The sequence below is a fragment of the Paramisgurnus dabryanus genome, chromosome 7 (genome assembly GCF_030506205.2).
Source record: "Paramisgurnus dabryanus chromosome 7, PD_genome_1.1, whole genome shotgun sequence".
Lineage (NCBI taxonomy): Eukaryota > Metazoa > Chordata > Actinopteri > Cypriniformes > Cobitidae > Paramisgurnus > Paramisgurnus dabryanus.
The window spans coordinates 36,376,135-36,397,441 of NC_133343.1; the positions used below are offsets into that span (position 1 = coordinate 36,376,135).

The 21,307-nt window shown below is 35.5% G+C and overlaps 1 protein-coding gene across 1 annotated transcript; it reads left to right on the top strand.

The window, feature by feature from the left end:
• rbm19 (RNA binding motif protein 19) lies at window positions 1-20,229 on the top strand. The gene is made up of 25 exons (XM_065279755.1): window positions 1-152; window positions 781-963; window positions 1,077-1,196; window positions 1,701-1,742; window positions 3,297-3,540; window positions 3,677-3,939; window positions 4,023-4,082; window positions 4,249-4,327; window positions 4,415-4,486; window positions 6,195-6,398; window positions 8,467-8,597; window positions 8,675-8,799; window positions 8,883-8,979; window positions 9,078-9,188; window positions 9,319-9,519; window positions 9,637-9,709; window positions 12,272-12,420; window positions 12,685-12,745; window positions 13,546-13,625; window positions 13,760-13,815; window positions 13,994-14,113; window positions 14,858-14,960; window positions 15,125-15,245; window positions 19,559-19,678; window positions 19,860-20,229. Exons 1-24 carry the CDS (start codon window positions 117-119, stop codon window positions 19,639-19,641), a joined length of 2,814 nt encoding a protein of 937 aa, XP_065135827.1. The 5' UTR covers window positions 1-116; the 3' UTR covers window positions 19,642-19,678; window positions 19,860-20,229.
• Window positions 20,230-21,307: the final 1,078 nt, after the last annotated feature.

The following is a 21,307-nucleotide window of genomic DNA, read 5'->3' on the forward strand; positions in this document are numbered from 1 at the left end:
CTTGCATACGTCATACAGTAAAGATGGCGACTTGCTGAAGCGCACCATGCTTTATTGTTTATAAAGCAATTTATTGTTTTTTTTTCACCGGATTAAGCAGTCCGAAGATCGCATAAATGTCGAGATTAATTGTTAAGAATCTCCCAAATGGGGTAAGTATCTGCGATAATGTTAAACAGGATGCAAGTCATTGTCAAATAAATTTATGATTGTACTATCATTATCTCCGTGGTTTAAATATAAGTTTACCTTATTTATCCACTAACAACAAAGTGTTAAAAGTATTAAGTATTATTGTGTTATTAAAATACCCCGCAGTACCGTGTTTTTGACTAACTACATATCAATAAAACGCTGATTAGCTGACCCACCAGCTTGACCAGACTGGAACCCAGCTTAACCAGCTTTGCCAGGCTGTAAGGACCATCGAAAGTCAAACTGGTTTAAGATGGTGGGTCAGCTGGTATCCCAGTCTGACCAGATAAGACCCGGTAAAACGGTCCAAAACCCCTCTCAAAACCAACCTGCTAGACCATCTTAAACGAGGGTGGGAGACCAGCTAAAATCAGCCAACCAGCTTAGGTTCCCATTTTAACCATTAAGTCCATTATAATTTCTGTAATGGTTCTTATTGCAGCATATAATCTATTTGGTATTTCTTTTTTCAGCCAGACAGGCAGGCCATTATTTATATTGTTCATGTCTTTATTTGATCCCATGTAAAATAAACTGCATAGTACAACTGCGTTATTAAAAGTCTGTATTGCTGCGTGTCTACAGATGAAGGATGATCGCTTCCGTAAGATGTTTGCTGATTTCGGGACACTTACAGACTGTGCACTTAAATTTACCAAAGATGGGAAATTTCGCAAATTTGGTTTTGTGGGTTTCAAGACTGAAGAGGATGCCGAAAAGGCCCTGAAACATTTCAACAAAAGCTTTGTGGACACATCGCGAGTCACCGTAAGTCACCAGCCAGATCATTTGGACTTGGAAAGCATTCATACATTTATTAAGTTTAATAAAGTATATTTGTAATCATCACCAGTCTGTTATTTACTGTGTCTTTGAATTAGGTGGAATTCTGCACAGATTTTGGTGACCCCAACAAAGCAAGACCCTGGAGCAAACATACACGCCAACCAACATCCAGCAAAGATAAAGATGAACAAAAACAAGAAGAAACAGATGAAAAGGTTGTTGTCACTTTATTAATGTCTACACTATATTAAATACAACAAAACCAGTCATAAGAGTCAGCTTTTTGAAATTGAGATTTATACATCACATGAAAGCTGAATAAATCATAATAAGCTTTCCATTGATGAATGGCTTGTTAGGATAGGGCGAAAAAAAAAACTATTCTGAAAAATCTGGAATCGGAGGGTAAAAAAACCCAGAAATATTGAGAAAATCGCCTTTTAAAGTTGTCCAAATTAAGTCTTTAGCAACTGTATTCACTCATAAAAATAAAGTTTTGAGATATGTATGTTAGGAAATTTACAAAATATCTTCATAAAACACAATCTTTACTTAATTTCCTTATGATTTTTGGCATAAAAAAATCTATAATTTTGACCCATAAGATGTATTTTTGGCTTTTGCTACATATATGTGATCCAGGGTCACATTAATGATGTGATATTTGTTATTAATATTATTAATAATAATAGTCTAATTAATTATTGTATTCTCAACAGAAGGAGAAGAAAAAGAAGAAACCTTTGAATGTTCTTGGAGATGTAAGTTTCATACTTTTGCATGGAAAAGCATGTTGAATTTTACGATGAATATTACGGGAACAACAGAACTCAAGTTTGGGTGGTGAGGTGTCCTAATCCGTGTTTTCTTTGCAAGGATTCAAAAGATTGGAACGCCCCCTTGTGGACAAATTAGTAATAATCAGTCAATCCTTTTAGAACCCAATTCCTAAATCTATCATCATGCTGATTCAGGATAAAATCTGAATCGCATTGTATGCACGCCATTTTAGGATTTTCGAAGTGTTTTCCAAACTACAAATCTTAATTGCTTCATTCCAAGCTGCAATAATTACATGTGAAATGGGTTCATCTGTTAAATTAATCTATATGTTTCATACTTTTAACTGCAGTACATAAATCATACTTAGACAATAATGTTAAAAATTTTATTTCCTTTCAGTGACAACAGTATTAAACCAGTTTAGATACACTTTCAAAGCTTTTATGTTTGTATTTGAGTATCTTTACTCTTTCTCTTTCTTATCTCGTCAATTAAGAGAAAACATTTGCATGAAAAATGTGTTTCTGATGAGTTTTTATGTTAATTTGTAATACTGCGATTATCCACTAGATGGCCCAATTTATAAAAAAACGGAAGCATTTTTTTTTTTTTTACTAATTTTAAACTGTTTATGTTTTGATAATCATTCTGAATTTGATCTCTAACAAAACTCCTTCACAAAAATTCAATTATTTCAGCTTTTTGAGAATTTTTTTTAAGAAAAATACTTGTATTTAAGAGTTTATGAGCAGAGAAAAAATATATAAGGGATGAAACTTTTTTTCTGTTTTGTTTGTTTGAAAGCACAGGGTTTGTTTTTTTCATTTGATATTTTTGTATGTTTAGATATTTTTAGAAGAAAATTTTCCTTGAATGCATTTTGTGAACCTTTTGTGAAAATCACAAAAAATGCTGGAGGGCAACATTTCAAAAAGTTAAAATACAACTCAAACCTTTTTCCAAAATCCCCATGTAGAAATTGAATCTTAAGACATAAGTTTAATTTTAAGCCGCTTTGAAAAAAAGTGTTTGCTTAATGAATAAAAGTTAATGTAAATGAAAAGTATTTGAAATCCAGAAAAAACAGATTATTCGATTGCATGATTCAACGCATAATCAGCCAAAGTCCGCATATTTATGCGTGGGCCGCTTTTTTTTCAAATACGCCGCACTTTTGCAGCATAAATTGCAGATTTCCGTTTTGCAAAATATGCGGGGCTTGCATGATTTCATAATCCTCGCATTTTCGTAGCAAAAATCACATATATTTTAGCAGAAAGTTGAAAAATGTTGCGTTTACTTCACACAAGCTTAGCCATGTCCCCTGTTGCGATGGGAACATTATGAAGTAACGTGATATGTGATGTGAACATCATGGAAAAGCTGCATTTTTGCAAGTTCTCAATATTTCATTGCATAAAATTGCATAAATATCCCGCATTTTTCTGGAAGGACTGTAAATAGGTTGCCAGTGCATGTTATTATACGTGCATGTTATAAGACGATGATGTGATGTCTTCTGTACTCCTTAGCTTAAAGAAGATCAAGACTTCCAAGAGTTCGTCGCTGTACATCAAAAACGCACACAGGTGCCCACCTGGGCCAATGATGCGGTGGAAGCTGCAACTGTTCTTGCTGAAAAGGCGAAGAAAGAGAAGAAAAAGAAAGTGGCTGTTAGTGACGATTACCTAAACTTTGACTCGGATGAGTCTGAGACACCTACTGATGCCGAGGATGAAGAAGATGATGATGATGCTGAGAAAGAGGAACAACAAGGTGAGAATCTAATTTGAAGGTAGAGTGCATGACCGTCCGAACCAATGTCACTTTCTTCTATGGACAAAATGTTGATGCTGCTTATTTCGACATACAATGGTGAATGGTGACATTGCCTCTGTGTGGTTTTTACTAGATAATGCTAAAGAAGCATTGAAGAAAGGTTTGTCAGACATGGATTATCTTCGCTCTAAAATTGTGGCCGCATCAGACGTGGAAGAAGCCAAAGATGATGAAGATGACAGTGCTAAGGCTGAGGAGAGTGATGATCAGGTGAAGGACGAGGATGAGGAGGAGGAGGAGGAAGAAGAAGAAGAAGAAGAAGAGTCAACAATCCAGCACACAGACAGCGCATATGAAAGTGGTGACAAAACAAGCACAGCAGTGTCCCATAACAAGGTTAGTTTGTTAAAGACTGTGTGATACGGTTCAATACGGGATTTTTTTGGATATTTGACGTTTTTTTGTTTGTTTGTTTATAGATCGAGCCAAGCACCGAATTCACGGTTAAGCTACGAGGTGTTCCATTCAACGTTAAAGAGGTGAGAGATTTAAGAATTTATTACAGAATAAGAAAAATTACATTCTGGTTTTAAAACAACACGTTTTGCAAAAAAACATTGTTTGTATTATTTAACATTAACCCAGCTCTGAAATCGAATTGGATGAGCCAGTTTTATGCACATTTGCTTTATTTTTTAACTGTAGCAACAAGTGAAAGAATTTATGATCCCTTTGAAACCCGTGGCCATTCGATTCGCCAAAGGCAGCGATGGACGCAACTCGGGTATGAACTGTTATTTGTTATTAAAGGTGTTTTAAAGGTGCCAAACTCGTGCCGTTTTTAATTGATGTTGATTTTTCCTGTGTTAAGGTTATGTGTATGTGGACCTGCGTTCAGAGGCTGAGGTCGAAAGAGCACTACGCCTTGACAAAGACTACATGGGTAAGAATTTCCCCTGAAAATCTCAAGGTGATTTATTTAAATCAGCCAGTTCGTTCCTGTTTCTCATCCAATGGCATTGAAGTCAGTGAGTTTAGTTTTATACAGCAGTGATAATATGCCTTACCCATCACAGAGGTTACTTAAAGGGATAGTTCAGCCAAAAATTAATATTACCCCATCATTTACTTGCCTTCAAGCCATCTTTAATGTATAGGATTATCTTTTTTCAGATGGAGTCCTGGCTGCTCAAAATTTTATAATAGTAGCAAATGGTGCTTTTGATGTGAATCCCAAAATGTCCATCCATCCTTCACAGAAGTAATCCACACGGCTCCAGGGGGTTAATAAAGGCATTCTGAGGGCAATCAATGCAATGTTGTAAGAAAAACATCAAAATATGATTGCCCTCAGAACACCTTCCACTTTGGGCTTCAAATCAGAAGCACCATTTACTACCATTTATAAAGCTTTGAACAGCCAGGACATTTTCTAATATAACGCAGATTGTGTTCGTTTAAATAAAAATAATTAAAAATGGCTTAAGGGTGAGTAAATCATGGGGTATTTTTCATTTTTGGCTAAACTAAACCTTTAAAGGTGCAGTGTGTAATTTTTTAAAGGATCTCTTGAAAGAAATGCAAAATAATATATTAAACTATATTATCAGGGGTGTATAAAGACCTTTTATAATAAACCGTTATGTTTTTATAACCTTAGAATGAGACGTTTTTATATACATACACCGAGGGTCCCCTTACATGGAGGTCGCCATTTTGTGCCACCGTGTTTCTACAGAAGCCCTTAACGGACAAACGTTTTTACTAAGTTGTCTCTGACGATTAAATGTTTGTCTGGTGGTGGCTATCGTAGCTTCTTTATGCGTTTTAAAAGCAAGGGCTGAGCAGTGGGCTGAGCCGCTGGTTGCAATTTGCAACTTCACCACTAGATGCCTCTAAAATTTACACACTGCACCTTTAAAGTCACCATGAAAGGGAAGTAGCGATTGTCTTATTTTCCAGGTGGTGACGTACTGCATATTCAAATGAAGCGGCTTCTGAAATGAAAAAAGGTAGAGTTAGACTACTTTAACGTCTATGGAGAACTGATTGGATCGTTTGAAGCTGGGTCATGTTGCTATTTCCCGCAATATTTTATCTGGACCTCGCCCACCTGCCATACCATATGAACGGAAGCAAAGAGAGATCGTTTAAGGAGAAGATATGCATTTTTGATTAAAGATTTTGAGGGCACATGAAAAAAAAATGAAGCTTACAGATGAGTTATTTGTAAAAAAAAAAACTATATATTTTTTTTTTCATTGTGACTTTAAAGGCAGGGTGCATGATTTAAAAAAAAAACACTTTGGAAAAGGGAGTCGGGCCGACTACCAAAACACACTTGTAGCCAATCAGCAGTAAGTGGCGTGTCTACTAACCAACATTGTTGTCTGGGTTGCGTATATGTTGGGCGGGTCTATCAAATTAAGGTCCAGATTCTATTTGGGTAGTGGCGTATTTGTTTAGGTAATTTCAAATGTCAAAATTGGTTTTTAGAAATCATGGACCCGCCTTTAAGAGCATTTAGCTTAACTGTTGCTAGCAGTGGCAGCATCATGGGTCCAATGCCCACTTTTTAATCGCAGTAATTACTAGTAGAGAAATAAGGAATATTCTAGGTTCTTAACATGCATTATCTATGTGTACCACAGGGGGGCGCTACATCGAAGTGTTCAGAGCTAACAACTTTAAAAACAATCGAAGATCTGAGACGGTAAGCGAGGAGAAAAATTTTGTCCGCGAGCTAAGGGATGACGAGGAAGAGGAGGATGTAGCAGAGTCGGGAAGACTCTTCGTCAGGAATCTACCTTACACGTGCACTGAAGACGATCTGAAAGAGCTCTTCATCAAACATGGTGGGTCACATGACTAGCATGCAAGGGGTCTCATGCACTAAGCATGCGTACGTATACATTAGTTTTCACTAACAAAACGTGATTCAACAAAAAAACTTTCGTCTTCTAAATGTATTCAAAAATTTTACGCAATAATAACATGCTCCATAATCAAATCCTAGGCTATAATTATAATGTGTATGATAATGTTGATATAAAATGTACATGATTATATTCAGTATTATAATATTTTCTGTATTATATATTATTATACATGATCTATATTATTATTATATACTTTTAATATACTTCATATTTTTTCTACACATATGAAGAAGATGCAGGTAATGACAAATCTTCACGCTTTCCTTCCTCACTTTTTAAATCTCTATATGGAAGCGTCTGCAAATGTAAATGTAATAAGAAGTCCAAACGTCAATCTCTTGATCTCCTGTCTGTTTTATTTTAGATACAGATGTGCGTCTCTGTCATATTAATTAAATGTCATATTTGTTAACGCATCCAATACTTATTATCCAATACTTACTGGCTTCCTCCAGCGACAGCAAAACCTTTCAAATAAAAATTGCAAAGCAAAACAAGACTTTACCGATAATAAATATGATCATGGATTTCTTTTCGAGCTAGGCGGCCGTTCACATTTCTGAATCAGACAGCCAATCTTATTACAGCTATTTCATGTACTACAGCTTTTGATCAGTAAGTCCTTATCGATCTAAAATCACTGTTAGTTTGACTCGTTTATAACATGCATTTGAAAAAGCAACACTCGTCAAACATAATTATTAAACCTATTTTTTATTATCATGAAAATACCTGAAAAGATTTGAAGAACAGCAATATAAATATATCCTTCAGCCATTTCATGGAGCTGCGTGTCATCACTAGTGATGGTCGTTTTCGAAGCACTGCTTCATAAGGCTTCGAAACATTTACGAATCTTTTGTTTCGAATCAGTGGTTTGGAGCTTGTTTCAAACTGGCCCAAGTCACGTGATTTTTAGCAAACGAGGCTTCATTACGTCATAACTGTTTCGAAACGTTTCGAAAATCCGATGGTTCACCACTAGGGGGATTGATCACATGACCAGTGTCTAATAAGTTTAGGTGAACTCGGGTCAGTTTTATTATGAAAGTTCATAAAACATTCATCCTTCTGACTAATAACACTGCCATGTTGTCTACTTTTTGTTTATAGACAGATTTAATGACAAAAATGTGCTTAATTAAAAGGGTAGTTAGTTTTATTAATTTGTTTGCCCTAAATAAAACTAAAAACACATAATACACTTTTAACTATGTCTTAATTAAGTTAAATATTTTTTTAACATATTTTAATAAAAATCTTGCTATTATTTTGTAAAAAAAAGTGTAAAATGTTTGGACACATCTGCTTATACACTATTTTGACCAGCAGGGGTCGCCAGCGTGTGTGGGTTTCGAACTGCTTCGAAAAACTGAATCAATTTTCGAAGCAATTGGTTCAATTGATTCAAAGCTTCGAAAAGCTTCGTTTCTCCCATCACTAGTCATCACAGCTGCGTGAGTATTGTTCTTCGTCTACAGCGCATTTTGAGTTTCTGCACGAGAGCGCCCCCTGGCTTTTGGATGTAGTGGCATTTCACCGTAATTCATTGAGAAACATAGCAAGCATTATCGGCCGATCGATCGGAGCATCCCTATTTCGAGCTCTTTTGCTTTTATGACAAACTGCTCCAAAAATTTTTGTGGACCAGCGCTGTGCTGCGGAAAGCCCTCATATGAGCGTGTTTTATGCAAATTACCAACCGCGTGCATGCGGCCCCTCATGAAGAACACTCCAAATTCACTAACATACAGTAAGAACAAGTATAAGAACAAATTCATGTGCGTACGCACGTGTTGTGATTTAGCAGAAAGTTTTCGTGAGAAGTTCAAGTGTGCATATATATACGAAAAAAGTACTCAATTATAAGTGAATGAGACCCAATGTGCTGGAAGACCAACCAGAACACCTTAGCATTGACCTAGCATTGTGACAGCATGGGATTTTTTTGATTTAACTCTCTTTTCTTGTGTGTGTCCATTAGGTCCTCTTTCCGAGGTGCATTTCCCTATCGACAGCCTGACTAAGAAGCCAAAGGGCTTTGCCTTTCTGACATATATGATACCAGAAAATGCAGTTTCGGCTTTGTCTCAATTGGATGGTCACGTATTCCAGGTATAGATCTGTTGCTTTCACCGTATTTCTGCCTGTATTGCATCACATGCCTGCTAACAAGCGCTTGGACCCTCCAGGGGCGGATACTGCACGTCATGGCCTCCAGGCTGAGGAAGGAAAAAGCAGATGAGGGTCCCAATGCAACCGGCAGCTCCTCGTACAAGAGACAGAAAGATGCCAAAGATAAAGCAGCAAGCGGCAGGTGAGTGTTTGATGAACCTCCTTACACTTGTACCGAGTCACCTTTAGCGTAAAATTTCATGCTTTGTACTGTTTGACGTACAGCGCTCATAACTGGAATGCGCTGTTTCTGGGCACGAGCGCGGTGGCCGATGCTATCGCTCAAAAATACAACACCACCAAGAGCCAAGTGTTAGATCACGTGAGTGGACCAAAAACAAACATCTTGTGTTTGAGAGAGAGAGAGAGAGCGAGAGAGAGGTGAGCAAGAGTGACATTAGATGTGTGTTTATGTTGTAGGAGTCAGAGGGCAGTTTAGCCGTGCGGATGGCCCTCGGAGAGACGCAGATCGTACAGGAGACCAGACAGTTTCTTCTGGATAATGGAGTGTCTCTAGATTCATTCAGTCAGGTTTGATTTTAATCTTTGACGTGACTTGGATATCAAGGATATATTTTTACTGACATTATGTAGGATAACCTGCCACTGATATCTACTGTCCAAATCCATATTTTTGCAAATTTTTTTTGTTTGAATGTAGGCAGCCGGCCAGCGCAGTAACTCTGTGATCCTGGTAAAGAATTTGCCCTCAGGTGTTCAGGTGGAAGATCTGGAGAGTCTGTTTTCGCCCTGCGGATCTCTGGGAAGAGTTCTGCTGCCCCCGTCTGGCCTCACGGCTATAGTGGAGTTCCTGGAGCCCACTGAAGCCAAACGGGCCTTCATGAAACTTGCATACACAAAGGTGAGTGATGAATGCTGAGCTGTTTTTCTACTATAAGAGGAGGTTTGTTTTTTGTTAACCAAATGAATCTTTAGCTGTTTTATTGTCTATAAGCTGAAATAATAAAGGCATCTGTAGTTCCAGCATGTTCCCTTATATCTGGAGTGGGCTCCTGTAGCCGTCTTTACAACTCCCAGAACACCTAAAGCAGGTAAATCTTTTTTTCAGTCTATTTTCCTTTCTTTCTTTTTTATATTTTTTTTCTTTCCTTTCTCCTTTCTTTCTTTTGCTTCTTTTTTCTTTCTTTTTTATTCCTTTTTTAATTTATTTATTTCATCCCCTTCCTATTTTTTCATTTCTTTCTTTTTGTTACCTTCCTTTATTTATTTCTAATCTTTCCTTTTTTTCTTTTCTTTCTTCTCCTTTCTTTCTTTTGCTTCTTTTTTCTTTCTTTTTATTCCTTTTTTAATTTATTTATTTCATCCCCTTCCTATTTTCCATTTCTTTCTTTTTTGTTACCTTCCTTTATTTATTTCTAATCTTTCCTTTTTTTCTTTTCTTTCTTCTCCTTTCTTTCTTTTGCTTCTGTTTTTCTTTTTTATTCCTTTTTTAATTTATTTATTTCATCCCCTTCCTATTTTTCATTTCTTTCTTTTTTTACCTTCCTTTATTTATTTATTTATTTATTTATCTTTCCCTTGTTTCATTTCTTTCTTTATTTTGTTCGTTGCCTTCCTTCTTTCTTTTCCTTTCCTTTCCTTTTCATTTGTTTGTTTTTTTCTTTGTTTCTCTTCCTTCCTTTCTTTTTAATTTCTTTCTTTTCCATTACTTCCTTTCGTTACTTTCTTTTTCATTTCTTTCTTTTCTTTCTTTTCAAATTTCTTTCTTTCATTCCCTTTCTTTTTCTTTGTTTATTTTTTCTTTGTTTCCCTTCCTTTCCTCGCTCTCTTTTTTCATTTCTTTATTTTCATTACTTTCTTTTTTTTTCTTTCTTTCCCTTTCTTTTTTAATTTCTTTCTTTCGTTTCCTTCCTTTTTTCTCTTGCTTTCTTTTTTTTTCTTTCTTTCTTTCTTTCTTTCTCCTTTTGTCTTTCTTTCCCTTCTTTTTTGTTTTTTTTTCTTTCTTTTAATTGTATGTTACCTTCCTTTATTTATTTCTAATCTTTCCTTTTTTTTCTTTTCTTTCTTCTCCTTTCTTTCTTTTGCTTCTGTTTTTCTTTTTTTTCTTTTCTTTCCTTTTTTTAATTTATTTATTTCATCCACTTCCTATTTTTCATTTCATTTCTTTCTTTTTTGTTACCTTCTTTTATTTATTTATTTATATTTCCCTTGTTTCATTTCTTTCTTTTTTTTGTTCGTTGCCTTCCTTCTTTCTTTTCTTTTCCTTTCCTTTTCATTTGTTTTTTTTTCTTTGTTTCTCTTCCTTCCTTTCTTTTTAATTTCTTTCTTTTCCATTCCTTCCTTTCCTCACTTTCTTTTTCATTTCTTTCTTTTCTTTTTTTTATTTCTTTCTTTCATTCCCTTTCTTTTTCTTTGTTTATTTTTCTTTGTTTCCCTTCCTTTCCTCGCTCTCTTTTTTCATTTCTTTATTTTCATTACTTTCTTTTTTTCTTTCTTTCCCTTTCTTTTTTAATTTCTTTCTTTCGTTTCCCTTTCTTTTTTCTCTTTCTTTCTTTCTTTCTTTCTTTCTTTCTTTCTTTCTTTCTTTCTTTCTTTCTTTCTTTCTTTCTTTCTTTCTTTCTTTCTTTCTTTCTTTCTTTCTTTCTTTCTTTCTTTCTTTCTTTCTTTCTTTCTCCTTTTGTCTTTCTTTCCCTTCTTTTTTTCTTTTTTTCTTTCTTTTAATTGTTTGTTACCTTCCTTTATTTATTTCTTATCTTTCCCTTTTTTGATTTCTTTCTTTCTTTCGTTTGTTGCCTTCCTTCTTGTTTTTCCTTTCCATTTCTTATTCCTTTTTTGATTTCTTTCTTTCGTTACCTTCCTTTTTAATTTGTTTGTATTTTTCTTTCTTTTTTTCTTTTCCCTTCCTTCCTTTCCTCGATTTCTTTTTTATTTATTTCTTTTTCATTTCTTTCTTTCCTTTTCTTTCTTTTTCATTTTTTCATTCCCTTTGTTTTTTATTTATCTTTATCTTTCCCTTTCTTTTTCATTTCTTTCTTTTTTGCCTTTCTTTTTTCCCTTTCCCTTCCTTTTTTCTTTCTTTCTTTAAATTTTTTTGTTCCCTTTCTTTTTCATTTGTTTTTTGTTTCTTTCCTTTTTTCCATTTTGTTCCCTTTTTCATTTATTTCTTTTTCTTTCCTTTTTTTCCTTCCATTTCCCTTCTTTTTATTTCGTTCCATTCTTTTGTTTCATGCTTTCCCTTTCTTTTTCATTCATTTCCTTCCTTTTTATTTGTTTGTTTCTCTTTCTTTTTAATTTCTTTCTTTCCCTTCCTTTTTCATGTCTTTCATTCATTCATTTCTTTCTTTCCCTTTTTCCATTTGTTTGTCTCCCTTCCTTTTTTCTTTCTTACCATCTTTCCTATTTTTCCTATGTTTTTTTGTTCTTCTGTCATTTTTCAATTCCTTTGTTTCTTTGTTTCCTTTCCTTTTCATCCTACGTTATTTCTTCCTTCCTTTTCTTCCTTCTTTTTTCCACATGTATTTATAAAGTCTTACTGACATTTAAAAACTGACCTTGATGACACTGTTATATTTGAATACTAGTACTGTTTATTCTGTACTGCTGGGATATTTCTCATTCTTTTCATTTATTAATCATCACTTCATTCCTCTCAGCACCTGTGATAAAAGAAGCTCCTACTGAGATTAAAGCTGAGGAGGAGGAAGAAGAAGAAGAGGATGATGATGAAGAGGAAAGTTTGCCTGGTGCAACCCTCTTCATTAAAAACCTTAACTTCAGCACCACAGAGGAGACATTACGAGAGGTGAGCTTACAGGCTTCAGGCTCATTAAAGACTGAATTAAACTCAAAATGTCACTTAAACTTTCCAGAAGAATTTCAGTTCCTTGTCATTTAAATTGTGGTGGACAACACTGTTCAGAATTGTCACGAGAACCTGAGAAATTATCCATAAAGCTATTGTTGTAAATGAGACCTAATTCATTCTCTTTTCTGCTGTATTGATATAATCGAATAATATCTTGAAATCTTAACTGTAATTGTAATATAATCTTGTGCTCTTTTACAGACGTTTTCTAAATGTGGTGTGGTGAAACTTTGTACAGTATCAAAGAAGAAAGATAAAACAGGTTTGATTTCATCTACAGTTGAGAAGCTTAGATGCAAATGCTGCTAAACGCCGCCTCCGTCAAACATGAGATAATGATATTCACCGAATACTCTCTGCACATATTATATGTTCATCAAATACCTTTGCTTCAAATCCACTTAATTCCCATTCAGAAATACACCTTTGTTGGGAAAATTTGCCAAACACTACGTACATTTTCAGCAAAGTCCTTTAAGTTGACATAAGATGAATTGGATGAACAGTGGTATGCTAAACTACCATGCATCACATTCAAACTTGTGTCCTTTGTGAGTACCTGGACCTGAATACAACCGAATGTGGCAGTGACATGAATCACAGCGCCCCCTAATGTGTGTCTGTTTTTTTTTTTTTCGTTTTTACATTTCATCATTTGCAATGTTTCTAGTAGCATTTTTAGTGATTTTGCATCTGTCTTGTCCAAAGAATTTGATTTTTTTTCTGGAAGTGGAGGTTTTTGCAAAAAAAAAATCTTGTATGCACTTACAAGGTTTTGGAGCGAACAAGAGTCAAATTGGTTAAATACAATTGAAATGACTAAACTGACATTCGTGAAAATAAGACATTTTAATAAACTTTTCATTTCCATTAAAGGTAAAATTACTGAACACAAACATAAAAATCTGATAAAAATGCTCATTTACAAGAAAACGTGTCAGACGCACATAGAGGGTTTTGCATCTGAACTCCTCAATTATATTTACAGTGTGAATTATATAAATATTATACATATGTTTGATGATGTTGTATCTCATTCTCATGTGCCCATCTCTCTCTCAGGTAAATTGTTATCTATGGGTTATGGTTTTGTGCAGTACAAAACTCCAGAGGCAGCACAGAAAGCCATGCGACAGCTGCAGGTAAATGACCATCTGCTTGTATAATGATGCTTTTTCATTTGAATATTTATACACATTTATTGTGCACAAATATTCATGTGATGAAATTACTTCAGTCATTTCTTTTGTTGACTTGTTTCCACTTTCCCCTTCAGCACTGTAATGTCGATGAACATCAGCTTGAGCTGAAAATATCAGAAAGAGCCATCAAGTAAGTCTGAGTTTTAAAATGTATTGCTTGAATGCACTTCTGTCTAATAATTACATAAGTGAATACAGCATTCATAGTGTTTTCCCCAGTGCTTATTTGATAATTGTATATTTAGTCTCAGACACAAATCTTTTTTAAGCCAAACATATGAACAGTTGTTCTCATTTGACGATCACAGGTCTGGTGTGGCACAGTCAAAACGGAAAAAGCAAACTTCAAGGAAACAAACAACATCTAAGATCCTGGTGCGAAACATCCCATTCCAGGCCACTGTAAAGGAAGTGAGAGAGCTCTTCTGGTAAGTGTCACTTTGTATTTAACAAACATTGGTAGTTAAAAGTATATTTATGTCATGTACAAACAGCATAGTTATGGATATATCAGGACTTTAAAATGATTGGCAAGGTTAAAGGCGGGGTGCATGATCTCTGAAAGCCGATGTTGACATTTGAAATCACCTAAACAAACACGCCCCTACCCCAATTAAATCTGGACCTTCTTTTGATAGACCCGCCCCACAGATACGCAACCCAGGCAATGATGTCGGTTAGTAGACACGCCCCTTATTGCTGATTGGCTTCAAGTGTGTTTTGGTAGTCGTCCGACTCCCTTTTTCAGGGTGTTTTTCAAAAATCATGCACCACCCCGCCTTTATCATTCTTTTGATACCCCTACCATATAAAACAGAATATCTGCTCATATTGATTCTTTATGATTCACTAAATAAAAATGCATCTTGGCATACGCTTTTAGCAAAAGCGATTTAAAGTGCATTACAAGGTATACATTTTATGTTTATGTGTGATACCTGGCTGAACCCACAATTTTTTGCGCTGCTCCACCACTAAGCTACAGGGACACTTATTTATATTCGATTACATTTAATATTTATTTAAATAATATTTGCTTAAATGTGTATTTCAAAAAAGGTGTTGTTTTTATATCACATTTACATAATTTGTCCGTAGTGTTTGTATATTTTACAGTGAAATAGTAAGAGGTTTAAAGTGCAGATGTGTTGAATGATGCATTTAATCACCAGTACGTTCGGAGAGCTGAAAACGGTCCGGCTGCCAAAGAAGGGGATTGGTGGAGCCCACCGTGGTTTTGGCTTCGTTGATTTCCTCACTAAGCAGGATGCCAAGGTGGGTACATCTGGCTTCTGTCTCTTTTGCTTATCAGGAGGTCCGACCTTCTCTTCTGTGACCAGTCGACAGGGATCTTTTCTACAGTACATCAAAAGTTGGATGCCAGCTCTAATGCTAACAGAAGCTAAAAGCTTAAGTCTGATTCTGTATGTTTCTCACAGAAAGCGTTTACAGCGTTGTGCCACAGTACCCATCTTTACGGTAGGAGACTGGTGCTGGAGTGGGCAGATGCAGAGGAGACTGTGGACGATCTACGACGGAAAACCGCTCAACACTTTCACAGTAAAAATTTATTTTAAAGATTTATAAAAAATGAGTAATGGTTAGTTTGCAGAGACACTCTGGGAGTAGCTTGCATACCTGCAAACTAGTCGCTTTTCGGCGAAAATCGCCGTTTTGAATTGAAAAAGGTCATCCACGTGAATCATGTAGATCCGAAGAGTTTTTTTGGGGGGGGGGGGGGGTCTAAACTTCCCATAAACGGGAGTTTCAAAAACCTACTGCGGTCTGTTTCACAAAAACAATAAAAGCTCTTTGGTCATCACGTGAGGTCATCACAGTGTGGTTAAGGTTAGGATAGCCGATTGGTCAATGGATGGGAGCTGAACAAATGGGGTTACGTGAAGGGCGGGTCTTTGCGTTGCCAGCAGCTTCTATTAAAAGGCCTTGGCTGCATCAGCTTTCCCGTGGATTAAACTTTTCACGCTACCGCTACTGACACTGACGTTTGTTTTGAGGTTAGTTTTGAGGCACTTTGAGGCACTTTTGCTTGTCCGATTGCTGCAGGTTTTTGAAAATATAAGCCATTCTTGCTGCTCATAAAGGGTTTAAACATTGACATGCGCTCTTTTATATGTCAATGGCATTAATTAGGCATCGTTTAAAGGTGGAAATCTTACTGTTCAGATGCATACTAGTTCAAGATAATTTGCGATTTATAGATTTCACATCTGAAAGAAAGGGGTAACGTTAAGCGCGTTTTCTGTGCGTGCGTTTGTTCTGTGAATCACACGCAGAGGTGTAAAGTACTTAAGTAAATGTACTTTGTTACTGTACTTAAGGTTTTTTTTGGCTACTTTGTACTTTGTACTGAGTATCAAAAATATAAGCAACTTTTACTCTCTACTCAATTACATTTTTGATTGGGTATTTGTACTCTTTACTCCACTACATTTGAAATGACACTTAACGTTACTCGCTACATTGTTTATTCGTCAAATAAAAACGAGACGAAAGTGTCAGAGGGTGAAGATGGATAGAATCTGTGGTCGCGAGGTACGCACACAAACACACAACTGAGGGACTTCATCTGGCGCCACGCAGGGCAATCCTATGATATCAAAATACTGCAAGAGCGAATCAAATACATATGGAGAAGTCTGGTCTCGCGGTACTTTGATGTCAAACGCTGAATGGCTTGCGTTGAGCCACCGTAGTGGGACATCTGCGTGCTGCGTATGCCATAAACTGTAGAGAAAAGTTCGCGTCTGGTCTGAGAGAAGAGATAAAGCGCAAACATATGGATGCATATCACATTTGCTTCTGTCAAGGGACCCTTTGTTAAACATGTGATGCTGCAATCAAAACAAAAGTGATGAGCGATTGCAGGAGGGCCATCCCGCACCTCAAAGGCAAGCACAAATGTTTACTCTGATGCTACTTTATCAGCTAACCTGAGCTGGTTGATATAACTTACTTTATAAGCCAAAATAAACCAGCGATGTCCTGTACTGATTGCCTGAGTAACTTAAGTACATTATAAGATTGATAATAAGTGTACAATTTCACTGTCCTCACATTAAATCAAGTATGCTGTAATGTATTTACTGTAAAGAGGGATGCATGACTGAAGAAATGTAGTGCACTTAATGTGAGATAGTGGTGTTACGTCTACTACATGTGTTTTCAATTAATCTTTCAAATGAACAACTTCACGTTTTTAATATGCAAATTTCTGTTACTGTATATTAACTGTAACAACCTACTGGACTCTATACTGGAATTTTTGATATATTTAGATTATAACTTTTTTAGGATTGGCCTAAATGTAAGAATATTTGGTAACACTTTACAATAAGGTTGATTAGTTAACATTAGTTAATGTATTAACTAACTTGAACAAACCACGAGCAATACATTTGTTACAGTATTTATTCATCTTTGTTAATGTTACTTAATACAAATTTAAGCTTTAATTGTTTGTTCATGTTAGTTCAGAGTGCATTAACTAATGTTAACAAGATTTTAATAAAGTATTAGTAATTGTTGAAATTAACATTAACAAAGATTAATAAATGCTGTATTAATGCAGTTCATTATTAGTTCATGTTAACTAATGTAGCTAACTAATGTTAACTAATGAACCTTATTGTAAACTGTTACCATATTTATATAACAATAGTAAGGGGGGGGGGGGGTGCGGGCGCGTATACAATGTGTCACCTTTTTCAGCCCTTCTGAGTTTGCAGGTATGAGCTTGAAGCTGCAACTTGCAATTTCAGTAATAAAAGCCAATATTAGTTATAAAGCAACTATATAAACAGTGTTGAAAAATGTCAGAAATGTACAATTGGTTAGCTTATAATATTGATTAATAGGTTAAGCTTTGAGGTCAGATTTTATGGAAAATTTGAGCTTTTTTAATACGAATAAACAAGAGTACGTAATGTAACCTGCAATATATATATTTTTTAATAAAGATGGCGGTAGAGAGGCAAAAGTTACAGATTGCAGCTTTAGGACCATATTTAAAGGGACACTCCACTTTTTTACAAAAAAAAAATCATTTTCCAGCTCCCCTAGAGATAAACATTTGATTTTTACCGTTTTGGAATCCATTCAGCTGATCTCCGGGTCTGGCGGTACCACTTTTAGCATAGCTTAGCATAATCCATTGAATCTGATTAGACCATTAGCATCACGCTTAAAAATAACCAAAGCATTTCGATATTTTCCTATTTAAAACTTGACTCTGCTTTAGTTACATCGTGTACTAAGACAGACAGAAAATTAAAAGTTGTGATTTTCTAGGCAGATATGGCTAGGAACTATACTCTTATTCTTGCGTAATAATCAAGAACTTTGCTGCCGTAACATGGCGGCAGGAGGTGCAATGATATTTTGCAGCGCCTGAAAATAGCCCCTTTAGTAACTTTCAATGGCAGGGGACAATTTTTGGGCACTGCGTAATATCATTGTGCATTCTGCAGCCATGTTACAGCAGCAAAGTCCTTGAGTGGTGTGTCCCTTCAATAACAGCTTGCGCCAATGCAAACACTTTTTTTTTGTCAAGACACGCAGTGAAAAGTTTATACTGAAAAGGCTTTGGGATAGTTGTTTTTGCGGCTGACCTTATTGCGTATGCATTTGTAGGAGTTACCCTTTCATTCTTTACATTTCCGATTTTATCTTTTAGATTCTATAAATTATGGGATAATTTTCATTTTCAAGTTATAACTTGAATGTAGGGAGCCCCTAAGGGGACATGGAGCAAAAATTAAATAAAGTTTAGTTTCGTGTGCGCATGTGAAACTATCGCGTGCCCATGTGAATCTATTGCGTGTGCACGTGAAACTTTCGCTTTAGATACAAACTTTCGCGATAGATTCATCTGCACACGCAATAGATTTATGTGCACACGTGATAGATACACGTGAGCATGCAAAACAAAACTTTAAAAAAAATTCTGCACATGATGGTTTTGCGTGAGCACATGAAAGTTTCACGTGAGATTTTTTTACTCCAGTGTCACCTTAGGGGCTCAGTATGAATGCTACATGTCATCATGTAATGGTTTTTTACTACAAAAATGACCTGACTAGTAAGAAAGTAAATAATGTTTTGTTACATGGCTCGTTGGAATGCTTGATTCTAATTGGCCAGTCAGGACCTTTGCAGGTTTGTTATTCCCAAATAACAACCGCTCAAAACGAATAACACACTGTAACCCGGGAGCTGCAAATTATTTTGATGGGTACAGTTTAATATGACACAAAAAGTTATATAAATATGTCTTTTATTTAACATATATGACTTTATATTTACAAATGATTCAACCAAATAGTGTGTTTGTGACATTTGAACGCCTTGTCTTTTCCTAAAACCGAAAATAAACAAGTTTCCTCGCAGTAGGTCTGCATTTGTTAAAAATGAGAAATATTTCAAATAAATATTAAACTATCCTCACCTTATTTATGAAGTAAATAGATGCGGGATAATGTATAGGCAGCGGGTTGCGATCGTGAAATAAGCCCATTCATTGTCTGAGCTTATTTTTGCGATAACAACCTGCTGCCTCTACATTATCCCTTATTTATTTGATCTATCATAATAATAATAATAATAATCAATTCTATAATAATAATTAATGATAATATTATTATTTTTTAATATCCAATACAGGAGATGATTGCTAATAACTTGCAGCCTTAATAGACTTCCAAATGGAAAGTTTGTGTCGTTTAACTCATTTAAATTTTAAGTGGCTTGTAAGATAGCTATGGTTTCAAAGGATCTCATCTCCATTTTTAATTGAACCGATGAAAACAAATCCCTGCACAAATTCATCTCATCTCTCATGTCTTTTCTCATGTCAGATGCTCCTAAGAAACGGAGAAAGGCTGAGATCTTGGAGGGAATCATGGAGCAGATGGAGGTCGGGCCGGAGGACGGGGAGTGAACAGCATCCGTCAGTCACCTAAAGCATCAATACCAGAGTAAATCATCCAGTTGAACTCCATTTATCTCTATTATGACTCCGTCTTAAACAGCTGCTTCACAGTCTCTTCAGGATTCCTTCCTTTTGGCCCCAGATGCTCCCAATTAGCTTTTTATTATATGCTCATATATCATTCCTGTTATTGCTGTCAATGTATTAAATACATCATCTCCCCACAGACCGACTCCGGTTGAAGGTGAACTCGGCGCCTGAGCCCTTCGAAAAGACGCCCAAAGGCCAAGTTTCCCTTCGTTGGTTTTAATCGTCGCGGAGGGCAGAGACATTTCATGCTTTGGTATGGTGACGTTCAACTATCACCGAGGGGTGATTGACGTTTATAATTTTTGTTTCTGAAATTGTACATGGAAAATAAATTTTTGATGTTCATTTTGACAGCAGAGTTGTTTTCACTAGGTTTGTCTATTGTGTTAAAGGTATAGTTCACCCAAAAATGAAAATTTTGTCATCATTTACTCACTCATCTAAACCTGTATGAGTTTCTTTCTTGTGTGAAATACAAAGATATTGACCTCATATTAGAAAAAAATAATACTATGGAAGGCAATGTGTGCTGTCAACTGTGTGGTTAACATAATTTATCAAAATATCTCTAGTGTAAATTTTAAATTTTTGGTGAACTTTCCCTTTTAGAACGATTACATAATAATGTTAAATCTGAGTATATAAATGCTGTATAAATCATACACCTTTTTGTACTGTTTAATAAAAGGGTTTGCTTGCTTTGCTGTTTTAACACAACAAATTCATTTTCACTTTCATTAAATACATTTTTTCAGCAAGCAGATAGTGTGCGGGAATTGTTCTTTGTATATTTTGAACACAACAAATGCTTTCACATTGTTGGGATCATACTGTATTTATTGATGTAACAATAAATAGTTTTGTCATGAAAAGAACATGTTCCTATTTTAGGGTCTGAATCATCACATACTAGAAAGCTCACTTTGTAAAATGGTTTGTTTGTACAGATACGTGGTCAAAACACAGGTCTTGGTCTACACACATATGTCGTACCTAGAAAAATGACATCGCACGCTAACGTTGCTTTAAATTGACCTTTAAACTAATGTAATAAGTGACGCCTTATCTTTTAATTAAAGGGTTAGGTTACCCAAAAATTAAAATTGACATTATTTACCCTCATGTCTTTCCCAATTGGTTCTTCCATGTAGGTTTGTAGGCAGATTGTTTGTGTTTTTGTGGTTGAAAAGGTCCACATTTTTATGTAACCATGCAAATACCTTCAGGAGCAAGTATGCACACAAGATTTTTGCTTGTCTTCAAATACGCCTAACACAAATAAAAGGGGCTGCATGAGGTGCCGCCCATCTGCGGATGCGTAATTTGCGGATCCGTTTTGAGCGTTGAATCAGTTAAAAAAAAGTTAATTGTGCGACTACACCGCATGGGTGATTCTCAAGAAATTCAGATTTAGAAGGTGTCCAGCATCAGAATTTTTAAAAAGCCCTTGAAGCCAATTTTTTTTGTTGCACAAATCAGATTAAGGTCTGATTTTACTATAACCATTATTTTTAGAGGATTTAAAAATATTTCCTATAGAATTGTTTACATTATCATCAAAAATGATAATTACCGCAACATGATA